At 34.0% G+C, this 23851-nt stretch overlaps 1 protein-coding gene across 1 annotated transcript; it reads left to right on the top strand.

The window, feature by feature from the left end:
* The first annotated feature begins 500 nt into the window (after positions 1–500).
* On the top strand, positions 501–3433 carry LOC127074621 (probable ribose-5-phosphate isomerase 4, chloroplastic). Its single transcript, XM_051015957.1, has 9 exons — positions 501–766; positions 970–1097; positions 1209–1278; positions 1540–1644; positions 1746–1841; positions 1921–1977; positions 2668–2785; positions 3064–3130; positions 3212–3433. The coding sequence occupies exons 1-9, from the start codon at positions 599–601 to the stop codon at positions 3285–3287; spliced, it is 885 nt and encodes a 294-aa protein (XP_050871914.1). The 5' UTR covers positions 501–598; the 3' UTR covers positions 3288–3433.
* The last annotated feature ends 20418 nt before the right edge of the window (positions 3434–23851 follow it).

Below are 23851 nucleotides of genomic sequence, written 5' to 3'. Positions count from 1 at the left end.
GTAAATATTAATTTAAAATTTTTAAATTAATTTTAAAATAAAATAAAAAATAATATGATATTGAAGAACATTGTTTAATTGAATGATACTACCTACCCAACTAATTTAAAGATTATCTAATTGTTCACAATAAATTAATTTAAAAACAAATAAATTGTCTTTGTAAATTAATAAATTTTGGTTTTCGTCTCTGTATTTTTATTTTTTAAATTAATTCATGTTTAAAACTTTTTAGTATTCATATTTAACAATAAAAAAACTTAAAATTCTTTTTACGTGCAAAATTTTACCTTAAACACGAATATTAAAAAAAAAATTAAAATCCAAAACTTATTTAAAAAAAAATAGAATAACGGAAATGAAAAACTCGCTAACATAGGATAATAAGTCTAATTTAAAATAGGTATAAGAATAAATTATTTAAATTCATTGGAACTAATAATGATTAGTAATTGTTTAATTCTGTATTAAAAACAACAACTCTATTTATTAGTCATTCAGTTAAACTTTCCTCGAATATTGAACTATCGACGTGTGTAAAAAAAAACCTTATCCACTAAATTTGATGAAATTAAAGAGTGAGAATTAAACAACAACAATGGCTTCCATAGCTTCTTCATCTTCAACACTTTCCACATGTCTTCTTCTACATTCACCCACACCTCAATTAGGCAGAAGAAGAATGAGACCCAATTTTGTGAGAATAATGCCCACTCGCTCCTGTCTCGACGACACTTCTTCTCTCCTAACAGCAGCTCAATACACTGTATGTATCATCTTTCAATTCATCATAATTCCCTTTCTTTCCAGCTTTCAAATTCTGTTTCTTTTTATTGGATATGTCATTTGTAACCTATGCAAATAGTTTAATCAATCTCTTACGTCTTGAATCCCCTTTTTGATGCTTTACAATTATCCAATTTATTGGGAGATGAATGAGTTTTGTAGAAATGTACTATTGTTTTGTAGGTGGATACATACGTGAAAAGTGGCATGGTTGTAGGTTTGGGGTCTGGTCATGCTTCTGGTATGGCCATTCAGCATTTGGGACGCCAGCTTCACCGTGGTAATTTGAAGGATATAGTAGGGATTCCCACGTGAGTTCTTCTTCCGTTGCTTGAGTTCAATTGGAATACATTGTTAGCGTTAAAACTTTTCACTCGTGCACCGCACCAAACCATTTGTCATTGATGCGTTGGTTTATGCAGGTCTGTTGCAAGTGCGAGTGAAGCAGCAAAGGCTGGGATTCCACTGATTACCTATCAAGGAAGTTCTCAAGTGTGCACAAAAATAATCATATTCTAGATTTTCCTTTAATGTTGAGTGTTTCTTGTTTTACAAGGCATTGGATGCTTGCCAGAAAACCTTGTATGCAATCTCTGGTGAAAATTGTCCTAAAGAGAAGATATCACTAAGAAAAGTGTTTTGATACAGTTAAATTAAGAGTATAAAATAAAAAAAGTAAATTAATGTTCGGATATGTTGAGGTCTATAAAGTTAGTTGTGCTTTTTAATTCATTTGGAATTGTTCTGTTGTAGATCGATTTTGCATTTGATGACGCGGATGGTGTAGAAGAAGGAACATTTGTTACTATCATTGGACGGCGGAAACTGCAAAGTGAGGAATCCATAATACAGGAGAAGGTTGGTTACTATATCGTTTTTCTTCTGAGTTTACTTGTGAAGATCAACTTTCTTGTTTTAATGATGATTGATTTCCCTGCCTTTTCTGCTTTTGTTTTCAGTCCATACTGAATGCTGCCGATAAACTAGCGTTCATTATCGAAGAAAGCCAGTACAAAGGTGGTCTGGAAGGTTCTATTCCAGTTTTAATTCAGTCCGTAAGAAGCTGTGCTAATTACTAGCTTTTTGATTATCTCTTGTGTATATTTGTCTTTAATACCAAAATTTTCCTTGTAGCTTAACTGGTTGGCAACTGCTGAAGAGATTGATGATATGTTTCTTGGTGATGCCGAGGTTTGTTAGACATTCCCTCTTAGTTTTTCTTCATGTATTAATAAGAAAATGTTAGACCTCCATATATACTACCATAAATCACTACAAAAAGAAACCAGCTTTGCGAGGTGAAAAACCCCTCACACAGCAAGAAATCCCCTCGCTATGGTTACTTTTCCGAGGGGTATAAACACCTCGCAAAAACACTTGTTGCAACTTTGCCAAATATAAAACCCCTCGCAACGTTCTATAGGGTGCAGAGAACGTGCCAGCTACGTGTTAGATAGGTTGCAGAGATTTAACATGTTTTTGCCAGGGGAAAAACTCTTTGCAATGCATAACTTTACTAAGTGGAAAACCCCTTGCAATGCATTGTGCAGAACTGCATGTGAGCTGCGTATCATACATTGTAGGGGTAACTTTAGTAAAATTGATTTTTTATTTATTTACAACTGCATTGTGAGGAGTATTTCTCTTGGTAAAGTTACTTTTTTTGTGAGGTGTTTTTCCCTTGGTATAAACACCTCGCTAGAACCCAAATTTCTTGTAGTGTTAACCATGTTTAAGCTACTCTAGATAAAGGTTTATGATTTAGTCTTGATCCAAGAGATTTTATCTCATGTTTCTCATGTTTTTCTCCATTCTCTTGATTATTTTCCCCAAAAAACATGCATATTGCTATTATATTTATTGTTTTTTTTTGTAAAATAGGTGTGGAGAAGAGCATCTATAGGGCAAGCAGGTCCACTAGGAGGCGACTTTCCACTAGTGACAAGAGAAGGACATAATGTTCTTGATGTTATCTTCACATCTCCAATACCAAGCCTCAGTAAGTTCTGCCTGCTAAGTGTTTTTTTTTGTTTAATAGACGAGTCGTTGGAATTTCACTTATTAAAGGTGAATAAGTGAGAACTTACGGATTCAAACTCAAGAATCTGCAATCGCATGTTCATGCACAACTCCCATATGAGTTGACTTAACGAGACATTCTACCTGCAATTTTGATGATGCATATTTTAGTTGCAATTTTGATGATGCATATTTTAGTTCCAAGCCTCAGTATAGTATTTCTGTTGGTCAATCCAATTGGCTTTCTATTACTTGCAGCTGAAGTAGCAAAAATCCTTGATAAAGTTGATGGTGTTATCGACCATGGTGTCATTTCGAAAATCCCGTTAGTTTTCTCTCTCAAATTTTATACGATAATGACAATATAAGGGTTTATCTCATTTAGTTTTGTTCTTGTGTTTCACAGATGCACAGTGGTAATTGCTTCTCCTAATGGGTTCAACGTTTTGGAAAAATTGACTGCAGATATAGTGGGTTATTAGACTTCACTATTGTAATTTTTGTTCCCAAATCATGTTTCACTTCAAAAGAATGAGAAGATAAAGAGGAAAAATAATGTGAGTGAAAATACAAAGAAAAAATGTTACAGTTTTATTGAATAAATAGAAAAATAACAAGTTTCTATCAATATTTGTCATATACATTTCAATATTATTAATTGTGATATTACAATCTGACTTTGAGTATTCCTATACATTTAATGATTCATCAAAGAAATACATCCAATAAATTTTAAAAAATAAATCAAAATAAACATTTTATCTCACCATGAATAGCAAAACAAACATGTTATGTAAATCTTGGAAACATTAATACAAAAATTGTTCTTATTTATTGATGAGGATTAAAGCCCATGAACAATTACACACTAACAACTCTCCTAGATTTCCATCATGTTATCTAGAGCATTTAACTTGCGAACCTTAGTTCTATCCGACATCCCATGTAATTTCATAATTTTAAAAAATTTTAAAGTATCAGATGCTAAAAAATTAAATCAAACTTGTGTATAAATTTTTTTTATAGGCAATTCAAAAATTTCGGTACCACCAAAATTTCTGACAGTGTATTTAAAATTTTCGATATATGGGAATTTTAAATTTTTTTCAAAGTTTGCAATTTTACCGGTAATTTTTAAAAATATCATGTTTAACCGGAAATTTCAACCAAAATGAAATTTCCGGTAGTTTAATTTTATGATATTTTAAACGGTTAGGATTTTGCCGACAGTTTTGGACGACTGTGATTGCACTGACCGTTTTGTGCGGTCCAGAATGAATTCAAAGTTTTATAAATAAGGGTCACCTGTTATTTGAGAAAAACGTCTCAAAATGTCTCTTCCTCAATTTTTGATTAAGACAGAAGTGTATTTCAACGAAGTTGCACCTCCCATAGAATGTTGACTTTCATTAGGCACCACATCTCTCGCCGCCTTGACATTCAAGTTGAATGAATTGTTGTCTGATGTCGATAACACAAAGGTGATAAAGATCAAGTTTCGTGAAGATTGAATTGATACTAATGGAAGGGTGAAATACAATCTTATTGAGTTGAAGACCGATGAAGGTGTGACAATTATGTGGAAATCATTTCTCTGTAGACTAACAAAGGGGCCGATCGGGTTAGATTCGAAGATTTCAAGATATGTCGACAACATGATTGAGATGATGAAACGTCCAGAATTATCTAGCAGTGTTTAAGTTTTCTTATTTATTATCGTTTTCTTAAGTTATGTCTAAGTTATGTAATCCTTTGTCAAATGTTAAATTATGTTCATCTTGCATCAATGAAAGATCCAAAATGTTATCTAATAAAGAGTGATATGTAGATGTCTGAATAATGTTACACGTAATATACAAATAATACATAAAAATAACAATAATGACTCCATGAGCTATGTGTGCTGCCTGAGATAATCTAGTAAAAATCTAATCATATGGGTTTACCAAATCAATGAGGTTATCCATAATAATTGCAATCACCTGCTGTTCGCACGTGGTTTTTGTTGGTGTAAGCCCTAAAGGCCAATACTTTTGGTACTTGTATCGAATTATTTATTAATAATAAAAGGCTTTTTCTTTATTACGTTTGTTTAATAAAGTCCCTAGAATAGCTAGTCTGTTTAATGTATCAAGTATGACTTAATCATGAAATCACATTAAACATAACGACATTATTCTTAAAGTATCCGTAGTCGAGCTTTAGTGTGAAGTGGGATAACATTAAAGCATTAAGACTATTATCTTTGTAGACTGATGATCACATCTCATGGATCATGGATAAAGAGTTATCAAGTCTTAAACATAGGTATGAATATTAGGAGTAATATTTATACCGGATTGACCCGCTATGAGAATACTATATAGAAAGTTATGCAAAGTGTCATAAGTTATTCTCATGGTGATAATGGTGTATACCACTCTTCGACCTGAAACCACTATGGACCCTAGATGTAGAGTCGAGTGCTTTATTGCTGATCAAACATTGTCCGTAACTGGATAACCATAAAGACAGTTGATGGGTACTCCACGAAGCATGCTGAGGGACATGAGTGACCTAGATGCAATTTGCCCATCCTGCATAACAGGATAAATGTCTATGAGCCCAATATTGAACTGGACAAGGATGACGCGGTCTATGCCTTGTGTTCAATATAGACATAAGGGAAAAAGGGTAACTATACACATAAGTATTATCACAAAAGGTTTTGTCAGATCACATGACATTTTCGTGTCTTGGGTAGCAGTGATGTGTTGCTAGATACCGCTCACTATTTATTATGTTAAATGCGTGATTTAATATAATTGCCAACGTCACGAAAACCTACAAGGTCACACACAAAGGACGAATTGATGAGAGATAGAGTAACTAAGAAATACCGTAAGGTACGGTGCCCTTAAGTGAATTATAGAACATCGTAAGGTACGGTGTACTTGAGTAGAATACGAAATATGGTAAGGTACCATGGGCTTAAGTGATTTTGAGCATATTATAAGATATGGGCCAAAATACACTTAAGTGGGTTTTTTAGCTTGAAGCTCACACAAGTGGTTCTATAAATAGAACCCTTGTGCAGAAGCATTAATTGCGGTTGCATTATTTTCGTTTTCTCTCTCTCTCTCTCTCTCTCACACACACACACACACACACACACACACACACACTCAAAACCTTCATTCGTACCAGCTAGCACTGTGATTGAAGGAATCCGTTCGTGTGGACTGAGTAGAGACGTTGTCATCGTTCAACGTTCGTGATCGCTCCGTGGATCTGCATCAAAGGTTTTGATCGTCACAAGAGATATGCACCAAAGGTTTCAATCGTCACAAGAGGTAAATATTCTATCACTGATCGTCAGAACCTGGTTACGAAACCATGAATCGGATAGCTGTTTAATTTTTGTATTAATATGATTAAAAGACAGAATGAATCAATTAATTAAACGGGTAATTAAATTTGGCATCATGAGTGTACGAGTTGGATGATTGATGTTGACTATGCTTCAGAACCGACATTAGTCTGGTGAAGCAGCGATACATCGATCGTCCATATGTTACTCAATTGAGACCGATCAACTTATATATGATATAAGTAATCCTAATGCAAAGTACGGTATATATGATATACTGTTTCTGTTTAGTTCATTCAAACACTAAATGGTTGTTTTCCTTTGAGCGATCAATGGTCATTTGCTTCGGAATCCGACATTAGTATGGTGAAGCAATGATCTGTTGATCAATCATACTGAATCAACAATCGAGGTGTGTTTGACGGTCTGAAATTGGCGCATTAGGGTTGGTGACGGCGCAAGGGTTGTGCCGTCAAAGAGTTGTGAATTTAGGGCTTTTTGGAACACGTCTCTTGATTGTTTCAAAGTTCTGTCATTTTGGCCACGTGACGTTCGTCACGAGCTTGTGACGATCGTAACAAGCTGGACGTGACGGTCGTCACGTGCTTTGTGACTGTCGTCACAATCACAGATCCATAATTCTGGGCGTTTCTGTTTTTGGCCGCGTGACGTTCGTCATGGGCCTGTGACGGTCGTAACATGCTTGTGACGGTCGTCACACTCACAGAGTCAGAATTCTCGGGGTTTCTGTTTTGTGACTGCGCAAGAGTTGTGTTGATGCAAGAGTTTTGGACAGGGGCACTGCCTCCTTGACCCCCGTCCGCTGATCGGTCAGCGCAACCACCGTCCGCTGACCGGGCAGCGGAACCCCCGGCTAACTTTGCGTAGTATGATCGGTCGCCGAAATTTAATTTGGTTTTAATAAATTAAAGGAATTAAAATTAATAATCATAATGTGTTTATCATTATTGCCTTATGGTGATCAATTATGGCCTTAGTCTTCCTTCATTTTGTTTTGGGTTTTTAAATACGACCTGCGTGTCGTGCCTCTCCTTTTAATCTCTTAATGTAACTTCTTTTCTCATCTCAATCCCTCGTATGTAAAACGAGTTTCTTCTGTAATGTAATGTTATGAAGAAAGAAAAGAAGATAATGTTATGAAGTTAGAGAAGAACTCAATATCAAAGGAGGACAACCTTGAAGATCTCTTAGAGATGAATTCAATATCAAAGGAGGACAACCTTGAAGATCTTGCTTGGAGAAGCTTAGATCGTTATTAGGTTTACTTAGGTTCTCTCATTGGCTTGGGAGAACAATTGCGCTAGGGGCCATAACTGTTTCATTATGTATGTTGATGCATGTGTATGTATGTTGATGCATGTGAATATATGTTGATGCATGTGAGAGACGATTTATATGATAAATAAGCCGGTGAGATCAGAACAATTGCAATTCCCTCAAATTAAATATTAAGTTTATGTTTTCCAAGTTTTAGCACTCATTAAGACTAGTAATGGATAATGTAGGTTTCGCCTACGCGAGGTGCATGATCTATATATTAGTAAGGTGCGATGGGATAATTGTAATATCCAACTGTTAAAACAATGAGTCAAACTTAACTAAACAAATTATAATAAGATTATATATATGTTTAGAAGCAAGAGTTGGGAATGATCCATATGATGGATTGGAATAAGGAGTTATTCACCCAACTGAAATTTTCGAGAGTTGTATGAGATACAATTGGAAGGAGTTCCTACCTAAATAACCTAGTTTTGTGTAATCCGCCTATGCGGACTTAGAACGAAGTGAAATAAGGATCTTGACCCACTAGAAAATCTTCCAACGGGATTTTCCGAATCAAATGATGAGGGTCATTTGTTTTGAATAAAATAGTGGGAGCATATTTAATTAAAGGCCTAATTAAATATGTCAATGATACTTATATTTTCATTAATCCTTGTGTAGATTACCATGACAACAAACACCTCTAACAACATATTGCGATCAAACCTTGACAAGAAAAAATTGTCTGGGACAAATTTTCTGGATTGGTACCGAAACCTGAGGATTATCCTCAAACATGATAAAGGTAAAGGCAAGGAAGTTGCCAAACCCAAACCCACTAGTACTGTTTTAAAGCCTAGTGGAGACATAGAAAAGAAAGGCACATGCTTCCATTGCGGTAAGACCGGACACTGGAAGAGGAACTGCCCAAAGTACCTGGAAGATAGGAAGTATGGAGTAGAGACTCCAACTTTAGGTATTTTTGTTATTGAAATTAATTTATCTACTTCTGCATCATGGGTATTAGATACTGGATGCGGTTCTCACATTTGTACAAATGTGCAAGAACTCAAAGGGAGTAGAAAATTGGCAAAAGGTGAAGTCGACCTACGAGTTGGTAATGGAGCAAAGGTTGCTGCCTTAGCCGTAGGAACTTATGAATTGACTTTACCTAGTGGTTTAATAATTCAGTTAGAGAACTGTTATTATGTACCAGCAATTAGCAGGAATATTATTTCCGTTTCTTGTTTGGACAAGTTCGATTTTTCATTCGTAATAAAGAACAATTGTTGTTCAATTTATCTGAATGATATATTCTATGCTACTGCACAAATGAACAATGGACTATATGTCCTTGATCTTGAAATGCCTATTTATAACATTAATACTAAAAGGATGAAACCTAATGAGTTAAATCCAACTTACCTTTGGCATTGTCGATTAGGCCACATAAATGAGAAACACATTTCCAAACTCCATAAAGATGGACTGTTGGACTCTTTTGATTATGAATCATATGAGACATGCAGATCTTGTTTAATTGGAAAGATGACAAAGTCTCCATTCACAGGAAAAGGTGAAAGAGCTAATGATCTTTTGGCCCTCATACATATTGATGTATGTGGTCCACTGAACATACCAGCCAAAGGAGGTTTTCAGTACTTCATCACATTCACTGATGATTTCAGTAGATATGGTTATGTCTATTTAATGAAACACAAATCAGAGTCCTTTGAAAAGTTCAAAGAATTCAAGAATGAAGTACAAAACCAACTAGGTAAGAATATTAAAGCTCTTCGATCAGATCGAGGTGGTGAATATTTAAGCCTAGAGTTTGATGACCATCTGAAAGAGTGTGGGATCCTATCCCAACTCACTCCTCCTGGAACACCCCAATGGAATGGTGTGTCTGAGAGAAGAAATCGAACCCTGTTGGACATGGTCCGATCCATGATGAGTCACGCCGATCTTCCAAACTCCTTTTGGGGACATGCACTATTGATAGCAGCTTACACACTTAACCGTGTTCCATCCAAAAAGGTTGAGAAGACACCATATGAGATATGGAGTGGTAAGAAACCACATATGTCTTACATAAAGATTTGGGGTTGCGAGGTTTATGTGAAACGACAAATTTCAACTAAGCTTGAGCCCAAATCTGAAAAATGCTTATTTGTGGGGTATCCTAAAGAAACAAGAGGGTATTACTTCTACAATCCTTCTGAGGGCAAAGTGTTTGTTGCTCGAACTGGAGTTTTCCTAGAAAAGGATTTTATTTCCAAAGAAACCAGTGGGAGGAAAGTAGAGCTTGAAGAAATTCAAGAATCACAAAGCATAGATACACCTATGGAGGAATTAGAGCAGGAAACACAAGAAGTTGTGGAAGAGCAACCTGCTCAAGTAGAACAAGACCAACGTAGGTCAAGCAGGATACGTCAACTACCTGAGAGATATGGATATCTCATAACTGATCAAGGTGATGTATTACTCATGGATCAAGATGAGCCTGTGACCTACCAAGAGGCCATAACTGGTCCCGAGTCTGAGAAGTGGCTAGAAGCCATGAAATCTGAAATGGATTCCATGTACACAAACCAAGTTTGGACCTTGGTAGAGCCTCCTGTAGGAGTTAACCCTATAGGATGCAAGTGGGTCTTCAAAAAGAAGACTGACATGGATGGTAAGGTACATACCTATAAGGCAAGACTGGTTGCAAAAGGATATAAACAAATTCATGGGATTGAATATGATGAAACCTTTTCACCAGTTGCAATGCTTAAATCTGTTCGGATTTTACTTGCTATCGCTGCATATCATGATTATGAAATATGGCAGATGGATGTCAAAACTGCTTTCCTTAATGGAAATCTTCTTGAGGATGTGTACATGACACAGCCTGAAGGATTTGACATACCAGAGGAAGCCCAAAAGATATGTAAGTTACAAAGATCAATCTATGGATTGAAGCAAGCTTCCAGAAGCTGGAATCTTCGTTTTGATGAAACAGTAAAACAATATGGATTCATCAAGAACGAAGATGAGCCTTGTGTCTACAAGAAGGTTAGTGGGAGCATGATTGTTTTCCTGGTATTATATGTAGATGACATATTACTCATTGGAAACGATATCCCTACCCTACAACAAGTAAAGTCTTGGTTGGGGAAATGCTTTTGTATGAAGGACCTAGGTGAAGCAGGCTATATATTAGGAATCAGAATCTATAGAGATAGATCACAAAAACTGCTTGGCCTAAGTCAGAGTACATACATAGACAAAGTGTTGAGACGCTTTAATATGCATGATTCCAAGAAAGGATTCATACCTATGCAACATAGCATGTGTCTATCAAAAACACAATCCCCTTTAACTAAGGAAGAAAGGGATCACATGAATAAGATTCCATATGCATCTGCAATAGGATATATCATGTATGCCATGTTATGTACTCGACCAGATGTCTCGTATGCTTTAAGTGCAACGAGTAGGTACCAATCTGATCCTGGTGATGCTCACTGGGTAGCTGTCAAGAATATCCTTAAGTATTTAAGAAGGACTAAGGACTCATTCTTGATATATGGAGGTCAGGAAGAGTTGGCTGTAATTGGATACACCGATGCTAGCTTCCAGACAAATAAGGATGACTTTAGATCGCAATCTGGTTATGTGTTTTGCTTAAACGGTGGCGTTGTGAGCTGGAAAAGTTCAAAGCAAGATACAGTTGCTGATTCTACAACCGAGGCCGAGTATATTGCTGCCTCAAGTGCAGCAAAGGAAGTTGTTTGGATCAAAAAGTTCATTAGTGAACTTGGCATAGTTCCTAGCATTGTGGATCCCATTGGTCTCTACTGTGATAACAATGGTGCTATCGCACAAGCCAAGGAGCCTAGATCTCACCAACGATCCAAACACATACTTAGGCGTTATCATCTCATTCGAGAGATAATAGATAGAGGAGATGTGAAAATATGTAGAGTACCTACACTTGACAATTTTGCAGACCCACTGACAAAGCCTCTTGTGCAGCAGAAGCATGATGGCCATACTAGATCTATGGGTATTAAGGGTATGCTTGATTGGCTCTAGTGCTAGTAGGAGATTGTTGGTGTAAGCCCTAGAGGCCAATACTTTTGGTACTTGTATCGAATTATTTATTAATAATAAAAGGCTTTTTCTTTATTACGTTTGTTTAATAAAGTCCCTAGAATAGCTAGTCTGTTTAATGTATCAAGTATGACTTAATCATGAGATCACATTAAACATAAGGACACTATTCTTAAAGTATCCGTAGTCGAGCTTTAGTGTGAAGTGGGATAACATTAAAGCATTAAGACTATTATGTTTGTAGACTGATGATCACATCTCATGGATCATGGATAAAGAGTTATCAAGTCTTAAACATAGGTATGAATATTAGGAGTAATATTTATACCGGATTGACCCGCTATGAGAATACTATATAGAAAGTTATGCAAAGTGTCATAAGTTATTCTCATGGTGATAATGGTGTATACCACTCTTCGACCTGAAACCACTATGGACCCTAGATGTAGAGTCGAGTGCTTTATTACTGATCAAACGTTGTCCGTAACTGGATAACCATAAAGACAGTTGATGGGTACTCCACGAAGCATGCTGAGGGACATGAGTGACCTAGATGGAATTTGCCCATCCTGCATAACAGGATAAATGTCTATGGGCCCAATATTGAACTGGACAAGGATGACACGGTCTATGCCTTGTGTTCAATATAGACATAAGGGCAAAAGGGTAACTATACACATAAGTATTATCACAGAAGGTTTTGTCAGATCACATGACATTTTCGTGTCTTGGGTAGCAGTGATGTGTTGCTAGATACCGCTCACTATTTATTATGTTAAATGCGTGATTTAATATAATTGCCAACGTCACGAAAACCTACAGGGTCACACACAAAGGACGGATTGATGAGAGATAGAGTAACTAAGGAATACCGTAAGGTACGGTGCCCTTAAGTGAATTATAGAACATCGTAAGGTACGGTGTACTTGAGTAGAATACGAAATATGGTAAGGTACCATGGGCTTAAGTGATTTTGGGCATATTATAAGATATGGGCCAAAATACACTTAAGTGGGCTTTTTAGCTTGAAGCCCACACAAGTGGTTCTATAAATAGAACCCTTGTGCAGAAGCATTAATAGCGGTTGCATTATTTTCGTTTTCTCTCTCTCTCTCTCTCTCTCTCTCTCTCTCTCTCTCTCACTCAAAGCCTTCATTCGTACCAACTAGCACTGTGATTGAAGGAATCCGTTCGTGTGGACTGAGTAGAGACGTTGTCATCGTTCAACGTTCGTGATCGCTCCGTGGATCTGCATCAAAGGTTTTGATCGTCACAAGAGATCTGCACCAAAGGTTTCAATCGTCACAAGAGGTAAATATTCTATCACTAATCATGACCATTCGTAAGGATCTCTAAAGGAGAAAATTTTAATTTCCGCTGCGTTTTGGATCGCAATTCTCCATCAGTTTTCGCGCAAACAATCTCTAGCCTCCTATTGAGGTTTACTTGCAGGATCGACTATAAAATCCTAGACTAAGTGTTAAGTTTATAGGATGTTTTGTTTGAATGTTTGGATTAAGAAAATGGTAGACAGAAAATGCTTGTAAAATGTGCAATTAAAATAGATGAACAAAAGACAAGATAAACCGTAAATGAAAAATCAGATAAAAAGACTTGGTAATTTAAATTGCTTGAAGGTAAATGTGGATGCAAGCATGCATTTTTGTAGGAATAAACTCTTTTCTCTAAATGTTTGATACTTTGAGTGTTTTTCCTCTACAATGTTACAAATGCGACCCCTAAAACTAGAAATCAACTCTACTTAAATAGTAACGAGAAATAACCGCTACATTATCGTTGGCTATCTACAATGTGCCACACGTCTAAAACTGCAGTGCCACGTCTTTTGCAACTTCCCCCACGTCCTGCTCAACTGATTATATCGTTTTTGCTTGTTTGGCTTCGACTTCGACTGCCTCATTCCCCGTCGACCTCCTTTCAACCTGGCATGTGTCATTCTTGTCTATCGAACCCCTTCGACCATGTTCACTCTTCTCGACGCTTCGCCTTATGATTCCATACTTCTTGCTTCAATTTTCCTCTTTGGCATAGTCGAAATTTGTTGGCTAACAAAATGCCCCCCGAAAAGGCCAGTTTCACTGAGAAACGTTTCGACCGAGAAACATGGCATTTTGTCTTTCCCAATTTCAACTAGGTGTCTAATCGTTGATGATGTCATACGCAATGACGACACCTTTCCGTGCCACGGTTTCTAAGGGGAAATTCTATCATTTGCAGCTACTTTCTAGGTCGTGGGTTTTCAACCACCTTTACTAACTTTCCCACTACCTCCGAATCGGGACAATTATCATCGATATTGATTGGCTCTTGGTTGTCACTGTATTTGCTTATAAATATCACTCTTCCACGTTTTTTGTTTTCATTCCTTCTTCTATTTGCGCATATTTTTCTGCAACTCTCAGAATAGTAATACTTTCCTCATTTCCCTTTTTTCTTTCGTTGCAATGACCTCTTATGCTAACGCTATGGATGCAATCACCTACAACACTAGTAACAACCTCATTACTTTCAATCTTACTGAAGAAGAAAGTCTAAAACCCATTCCTCAATCAGCATCTACTGACGAGGTTGTAGTAAATATTTGGCAATGTCAAATACTCATTCCCTTTGTTGTTGCTGATAAACTCATCGCTTTTTCCACGAGCCATATCCGGATACAAAAACGCAACTGAAAAACGTTAAATCATAATTTCCTTGCTTTACTCCAGTTGTTCCACCGACCTTTGAGAAGAATGGTTCCATCGACCTGAAGTTCATGGACCCAAAGGCCAGGGTTTTTAGGTCGATGCAAATTCCTGGTAATAAAGAGTGTGTGGTCTAGCTCAACAAAGTCCAAAACAAACGTCAGGAACAATGGAAAACGGCTTGCATCTTCGACACCATCCAAATTTCAAGGAACACCCATCGAATGAACCCCTATATACTGCTTGCTTCGATGTACTTCAGGGAAGGTTCGACTAAAACCTTCAAACTCCCCTGTGGCATGTTAACACCTATCCTTTTCGACGTGGCAATCATTACTAGTCTCTCACCTCTAGGTGAAACCTTCGACCCAACTCTACCAACGGAAAACACTTTTACCTTCAATCGTGCAAGTTTTCAAAATTACATTGAAGATCACTATGATCTGAACTCCACTGAAGTGTCCGACGAATAACGTCACTTATCTCAACTCAATGATTGTGGATGAAACATTGCTTTACATCATCTTAAGATAAAAATGTCTTTCGTTTATAAATTATTTTTAAGATCAATCGCACAGTGGCGAGAAAAATAATTTGATAGGTTGAAATATATGTTATAGGTGAATGACGAATGCTTGATGAGAGCGATACCTAAGCCTCTGGATCAATCAATTGGGGTCCCACATGAATTCTAGATTCCAACGGTCCTTTTTTCATTTAAGATTTAATTGAGAATATTGTTTGATGGATGAAGAATGCTTGATAAGAATTGATTCTTCAAAGAGTTGCGTCAGAATGCTTAATCCTAACATGAATTCTAGATTCCAACGGTCCTTTTTCATTCAAGATTTAATTGAGAAAATTGTTTGATGGACGAAGAATGCTTGATAAGAATTGATTGTTCAAAGAGTTGCGCTAGAATGCTTAATCCTAACAGACCTTATTTCTCAAAATTGATTTAAGTGTTTTAAGAATGAAGGAAAATAGTGAACGGTTAACACAAAAACACGTGGCTCGAGACCGATCATTCAAGGGTTCCCACCGGAATTCTAGATTCCAATGGTCATCTTCTTTCGAGTTATTTAAGAAAAAGATTTTAACATTGCATTTGGTTTTAAGAAAAGTTACTTGATGCTTGATCAATGTTTGATTCATATAAACGATTTGAGAAATGGTTTTTGAAAATAGTTTGAAGGGTTTTAGGAGTGAAAGAAAAAGAATGAATGGCTAACCCAAAACGTGTGCTTCAGGACCGATTATTCGAGGGTTCTGCTAGAATGCTAGATTTCAACAATCCTATTCTTTTCGTGTTGTGGAAAGATTTGAAATGGTTTGAAATTACTGTGAAAATGGTTTGATGGTTTAGACTTGATTTTGACATCAAATGAAATGTCACTATGATCATTTACATGGCAAATGTATGAACATGAATAAAGAAAATTTCCTAATTAATTGACTAAAAACAAATGAAATTAAACCATTAATCAAGTGATTCACTTAGCAATTGAAAAGCAAATAATTAATTAAGATCTAAACCAACTAATTAAAAAAAATCAATTAACTAAATACTGATTCAAATAATTAAATTAATAGATAAATAATAAAAACAAAGAAAAAAACAAAGAAAAAAAACATGACAGGAGTGTAAAACTTGTATGTAGTGTGCAAGATTCAAATATGGGTCTAAAAGCCCACTCCACCAACATATGTACACTAATTGACTAATAACTAAAGATAGTAAAAATTAATAAAAATATAACAAAAAAATGAAGAAAAAAGAAAAAGTAAAAGGACTGAGGGGCGACTGCTTAGAGGAAAAGAGAGTGAGTTTCTTAGTTTTCAAAATAAAACTTTCTCCAATTGGAAATTGACAAGTGGCGATGCTTTTATTAAAATGAAAACAAAATAAAGCCAATACCGTCCTCATCTCATTTCATAAAAAATGCAGAAGAACAAAACAAAAAGAATGTAAACTTTCTTCTCTCTCTGTGTTTTTTTCAAGCCGAATCGATTTCCTCTCAATCTCTATCTCTCTCGATCAAGAAACACAACCAACAACTCAAACTTAACAAAAACAAATCACTCCGTGTTTGTTCAAAAGGAAGGATCCAAACTCGTTTTCACTCAAAGTTATCAAAGAGAAACAAAACAAATTTAAAAAAAAGTCCAACATGTTCAACAACAACACAAACAAGAATGAAAAGAGGAAGGAGCTATCAGACGAAATCTATTGCTGCTACCGAGTTTGCTTCGTTGTTGAGAAATTGTTGCAACAAGTTTATTGTTTTCATGAGAAGAAAATGGTGGTGAACGAGGGCGGCTTGGTGGTGTTTATTGTTCAGTTTGGGATGTGGAGGTGACGGAATGGTGTCACTACTGTTGTTAAGTCTGTGTTATATGTTGTTTACCAGAAATGAGACGGAAATGCATGGTTTTGTTGTTGGTGGTTTGTAAGGTTATTTGATGGTGATTTTTTTTTCTTTGAAGGACGGACAGTCCATTTTGGATAAAGTACCGGTACCGGGTACCGTACGGTACGTATCGAGTATCAATTTTTTTTGTTTTTTTTAAATGGGTACACCAACCTATACACACTACGTACCGAATTTTTTAAATTTTTTGAGTTTTTTTCGTAAGTAAAAATTAGGTTAATTATTCTATTTAGAAATAAAAAAGTTCTTTCACAACCAAGTTCTTCATCTTTTGTGGAGAGAAAGCAGAATTAAATTTATTCACTCATTGAAAATGAATAAGCCCAACTCAAAGAGGGCTAATGATTTAATTTTTGTTCATACAAATCTTTGGCTTCTCATATTAAGGTTTATAATATTAGAGCAACAAAAATGTGAGATATTGGTGGAGATGGATGAGATCTATTTGATGTAGTTGATATTTCTTAAGTTGTTAGTTTTTCTCTCGATAAATCTGAACTAAAAGCCATTCTTTTTAATAATATCATGGTATACTGATACTTTTTAAGTGTGATTTATTTATGTTATTGCGTAGATATTAACTTTTTTTAAGCAAATTGTTTTATAATTTTAATGTTTTTTTGTTATTTAAACAATATAACACCTTTGTTATTTTTATAATTGTATTTTAAAAAATTATACTAACGTACATGTACCTTAACTTTTCTAAAAAGACCGTACTCCGTACCAGAACCCGTATCGGGTACTGGATACGTACCCGTACCTATGCAACGTAAGTTTTTGTGAAGCTTGGAGAGATGTGTGTGAAATAAAGGTTGAAATTTGAGTGTGATGGAGAGATGGAAGTCATACGTGTTATCATGGAAAACCGAAAGTGGCATCAAAAGAAGATAAAATCTTCTTCTTTGTTTCAACATTCACTTCCTTACTTTGTTTGGGTTTGCTAGAAAAAAGTATGTGCCATTGATGAGAACTTTATGAGTGTGTATTGGTTGTTGAGGCGAAAACGCACCAGAGGTAGGTTGTTTCTCGTTGCCGAAGTGTTTTTCGATGTGTTGCATTCAGTTTTAATGGCAGAGGGAGTTTGCCGAAAAATGAAGTTGTGGTGGTTGGTGGTTTTGAAGAGATTAGAGTGTGGTGAAAGTTTGATATATGAGAGATGATGAATAGAAAATATGTTATGTCTATGGTGTTGTTGTTGATTTGTTGTGTGGTACTATGTGGTGTTTTGGTTATGAGAGTTTCTATGGTTGTTTGTGGTTACATAAGGATGCAGATAATTGTAGTTTGAAAGTTTTATGAAGTTTGTTATGTAAAGGTTGATGAATGTGGAGTGTATGGTTGATGAAATAGTGATGGTTTGGATGCTTACTTGGTAGTTTTGGTGTTGAAGATGTTGAAACAGTGGAGGAGTATATGTGTTAAAGGGAATGAAGATGAACAAGGTTGTAGTGGGTTTGTATAGTATGATGGAAAGGATATTAGTGTTTGGGGTATTGTTAAAGTTGTTGTGGTAATGAAGAGTAAAGAGTGTTAAAGGAGAAGTTAAAAGAGGATTTTTAATGGTGGTGGACCTTTTAAGGTTTTGAAGTGATTATGTGATGGTTTGTAGGAGAAAACATGTTGCAGGTTATGATAGAGTGGGTGATGAAAAGGTATAATGTGTTTCAGTGATGCAAGAGAAAATGAGGTTGGGATTTTAGTATGGAATAGGGTTATGGAAATAAGATTGTTATGAAAGAGTGAGATTTCGGTTATTATTGAAGTTCCTCCTCCTTTCCACACAACGTCCCCTTCATACTTTTATTTCACCGTCCTCTCTTCTTAGGATAATGCTAACTTGTGCCTTATGGGCACAAGATAAGACACCTACTTGTAGAAAGTTTGTATTGAAAAAGTCAATTATAAAATTAATTTTATATCTTTATTAAAATCAATGCACAATTTCCAACACAAAATTTCTTTCTTTAGTTCTTATCTTGTGCCCTTAAGACACAAGTTAGCATTACCCCTCTTTTTAATTCAAAATCCAATACCTAGTGAGAGAGGATATGACCTAGCGCCGCTTTTTATTGGTGATTTTGGTCTAGGTTTCAAAACTTTAGGGTTGCTTTTTTTTGGGGGAAATTCCTGAAATGCCCTTGTTTTTTTGTTATTTTAGTGTAAAATAAATTAAAGTAATTAAAACAAACTAAAAATCAAACAAATCTAAATAATTAAAATAAAATCGAATCGAAAGTATAAATTATCCTTTTTTTATGAACATGTTGACAAAAGGACAAAAATAAACAGACTCAAAATGAATAAAAGTCGGACGAAAGTGCTTGAAAAATTAAACTGAATGCATCAAAATGATCAGCACGAAATTAACCTCTTGGAAACATACAGATTTTGATCAAATTTTAAAATAAAACATGATCAAAAGGCTCAAACTGTTTAAAAAGCGATTGAAAAAGTATTCGAAAAATTAAAATGAGCAGGTCAGTTTAAACTACCCTAATTGTAGATCAATATAATTGACGTCTACAAGCTGGATTTTGAAATTTTTCGCTCGTTAATTTCACGTGCATTTAAGAATCAGTTTGACCGATTTGTTTGTAAATCCGAAAATTTATTCTGGTTGACATTTCAAGCATTATGCAAGATGAAATGCATGCTCTGATGCATATGTCATGACGAGTGTACCGACTTATTGAATGAAGGGAAAAATTGGGGTATGACACATCCGATTAATTCGAGCCATCTTGATCCTTGTAGCATCTCATCAATTTGACAACAGATGTCAAATACCTTAGGACCTTCCAACATATCATCAGGTATGTCGGTAATGTTGTTAGAGTCAAGGAGGTACTTCAAAAAAGATGTGTAGAAAAGTGGTCGCTTCGGAGAATTCCTGCAAATACTCATTTGGTCCAAAATGAATTCTACCCACTTTACTTTCTTTTGCGTAAGCAAAATCCACATGAGATAAAGATCATGCTCATAACTTCTAGCCTAATTTCTAGTTTTCTTATACAACACTTTGACGGCTACCTAATGCAACATCCTCATGGCACATTTCATCTGACTAATGTTAAAGTTAACAAAACCAAGAGGTCCCCTTAGAAAAGTCCTGCAAATTTCCTTGACAAACTAAGCACGATCGAAATTCGGAGCCTTGGACAAGCATACTTCCGCACCCTTGTTATTGAGTTCAAATACAATCTTAAAATTTACAACAATAAATTTAATAAATTTCCTGTCAGATTGACAATGAGTACCTTTGGATGATATCTCAACACAATAGTAGAAGGCTTTCACATGATCTGGGTTAAAGTTCTGGTGGATACCAGATACCAATGAACTTCAACAAGTTGTGGTCTTTAAACGGTTTCATAAGTCAATGTTGATTTCCTTTTCAGCATCTTTGTAACCATAGTACTTAACTTCTACAGGATTGATGAGAAAATTAGAGACATACAGTTTATACTTGTGGTCAGATACAATATGACTTACTTTCAGACACAATGTTGCTAAGTTTTTGGTGTGAGCATTTTCAAAAAGATATTGGGATCAGTGGGATGTGGAACCTCATAAGGTTTGGATGGTATTGATCCAATACCTAGAGCAAAAATCTTGACTCTGGGACCTTTAGATGCATGCATCTTGGTTCTTCTTCCAGTAGGAATTTCTAGATGGTCAGATGTTGACTTCCTCTTACCTTGTTGTTGTTTCTAAGACAAGTTTTGTTTGTTATCCATTATGTTGATTTGAGAAATGAGATAGATTTTAAGAGATTGGAGGAAATGGGTTTGATGGATGCAATGAGAAAATTAGAATGAGAGAATTTGAAATGTGATGTTTAAATGTGATAAGAGATGAAAATGATAAAAAAAAAAGTAATGAGTGAATGTAATGATGATGAGAGAAACCAAAAGGGACACGCTTATTTTGAAATTTGAAACACTTCTATTTGAGTATGAGCTTTTATGATTCAAATAAGGAGAGAAACTTTTGGAATTTAATTTAAGCCAGACACATATTTGATACGAGTCAAGGTCACATGGAACTTTTGTGATTAGAATCAAGAGATGTTTTGATTCGAGTCACACGTCCAAGGGAACAATCCTTTGAAAAAATTTAAGCTTGATTTGAATCAGGATAAGATTTGATTTGATTCACACATCTAGTGGAAAAATTGTTTTGAAACACTTTTAAGCTTGATTCGAATAAAAGATAAAAAAGTTGAAAATTTTGAAAAATTAATTTTGGATTCATGAAAAAAATGTAATGAATGCAAATTTGGCACATGATTGTCTTTTTATTAAAAAACTTTAATGCTTATGAGAAAAGAAATTAATGTCGATGAATGAAAATGTTATGCTCAGATGAATAAAATGATCAGATGCGTGATATGCTCAGTTGATTTATGATATGCACACAATCACACAGTCATAGATAAAACACACGATATATCAGACACATACATAATTAAGGTACATTACAATAAGAGAAAAGGATATTGGAACGATCGTACTAATTTGACAATCTAGGCTTTAACTTGATGCACACGAAATGGTTAGTAAACGACAATAAACACAAGAAAAGCAAATTACAACCAATCATATACAATTTGACACTATTTTCTTTACACATTTGAAGAATACTATCATACACTCCTCCCCAAGATACCAGATGAACTTCTACAATATATGTTTAGTATATCTTAGATCATCATTGAGCTTGAATATATGTCTTGATAATCTGGGATAACTTCTTCAACACTTTGACAATGTTATGACTCCTTCAAGACTTGATGCCTAAAACTTCTTAGATTCTTGTTGAATAATTCGTGAACATGTCGAATTTCACAAAATTATCTTCATCTTGTTTCACAATGACCTTGGAAGATTAGGTTAACAAAAAGATATTTCTTCCTTCTTTCATAGCTCTTTCACATAATTCATACACATATAACATATAAAGGAAATTTCTAGATTTTCAAATAATCAACATACAACTTTTAGGCTATGGTGCATTGTTCCTGTTACCTGCACACAACTTTAAAAATTGTTAGCTTAATCCTAGATGGATTTAATTTTCCTGAACTTTCATCATAAAATTAAGAATGATTGATACACTAGTATTAGATTACTTCAGTTTACTTTAAGTTATTCATATAATAATGTGAACTAAGTACCCAGATGATAAGGAAACATATTGAATTCACTTTGACAAAATATTTTACAAAAACGCTTTAAAGATGAAAATGTACATACTCGACTTTTGAAGTCGCTTAGAGCAAGTCAAATGACTAACTCTAAGGTCAATTGTTAGGTGAGAATATAGACACAATAAGATCTAGAAAGGGGGGGGGGGGGGGGGGGGGGATGTTGAATATACCATTCCCCTTTAAAACTTTCGAATTCGATTTTTTTTTTTGCAAAATCAGAACTACAGTGCTTAAACAAAAGACAATGAATGGAAATAAAACATGATAAATGGGTTCAATAAAATATATTTCGTCGTTATCATAGAGACAAAAGATCAAACAAAATCATTAATTCAAATACAATTCTAGACACATGCTAACATTTGTTTAATGAGAGATGACATCAAGGGACTTATATATTTTGTCTTGAAAAATAGCAAAATTGTAAAAAATAATTAAAAAATAGATGGAGTCAATTCAATACTTTCCAATTCTTTCATCATTTTTAAATATTCACATCCACATTTTGTTAATATTCATACGTACATCATCTAATTACTATTATAAACCAAAAAGAAGCCATTGTTTTATATTCATCTAATTCCTTATAGCACTATGAGGATACGTAGGCACGGAGATGTGAATCCTTGGCGAGTCTCTCTCTCTCTCTCTCTCTCTCTCTCTCTCTATATATATATATATATATATATATATATATATATATATATATATATATATATATATATATATATATATATATATATATATATATATATATATATATATATATATATATATATATATAATTTGATTAGTGGGAAATGCTTACATATAAATTTATGATTATTTTAAAAAGTTTTATTTTCAAATTATAAAAATATAATAAATGATTGAAATAATATATTAATTAGAATATTATACTTTATATTTAAAAATAGTAAATAAATATGTAAAATTTATGTGCAAAATATGGTACATTTATGCTTTAAACAATAAATTAGATAAAAAACTAAAAAATATATATATTATTAATGGTATGTTTTTCTAAAACTTAAATAAAAAAATAACAAAAAAGATGGAGATATAAATGACTTTAATTATTGTATATATATTATGATAGTGTATTATTATACGCATATATTACATTACAAACATAAGGTACTACGTAGAAATAAAAATGAAGTCGGGACACATGCGCCTACAGTTTTATTAATGTGTCTCCGCTTACTCAATTAATTAAAAATGATTTAATAACTAGAGTAATAGTCTAATTTAAGAGCATTAATAATTTGTTAATTATTTTTTAAGCATCTTTTTATATATTTATTAATTCTTAAAATATATAATCTAGTAGAAAATAATATTTAAAATATTGACTTAATTGCACTCTTGATTTTTCTCATTTATGTGATTCACAATATTTTTTTTATATTTCAACCGTCTTGGTCCTTTTATTTTAAATTTAAACAGTTTTAATTCTCTTATATATTTTTTTAAATTAAAATTAATGATATATTTATTTTTTAAATGATAAATTTTTATAAAACTTGACATTATATATATATATATATATATATATATATATATATATATATATATATATATATATATATATATATATATATATATATATATAATATTATTATACTATAGATAAAAACATAGGTTAAAGAAATGAATATCTCATTGATTTTTTATTTAAAAAAATGAAAAAATGATTAAATTTATTTAAATTTAAAATTGGGGATCAAAATTGAATTTAAAATAGGGTAATTAATTTTGTGAATAAGTCAAAATTAATGAATTAAAAATGTAATTTAACCTAAAATATATTATGACTATTTATAGTAAAATATTATTATTGTTTGACTCAAAACTAGTTTTATTTAAATATATTACTTTTCTCAAAAATCCAATTGATAACTTATGACTATAAATAAAGATCTCCTAAATCTTCTTTTTTTTTTGAGTGAAATATAGT

This window comes from Lathyrus oleraceus, chromosome 1 (genome assembly GCF_024323335.1).
Source record: "Lathyrus oleraceus cultivar Zhongwan6 chromosome 1, CAAS_Psat_ZW6_1.0, whole genome shotgun sequence".
Lineage (NCBI taxonomy): Eukaryota > Viridiplantae > Streptophyta > Magnoliopsida > Fabales > Fabaceae > Lathyrus > Lathyrus oleraceus.
This window is presented reverse-complemented; position numbering and strand designations above follow the sequence as displayed.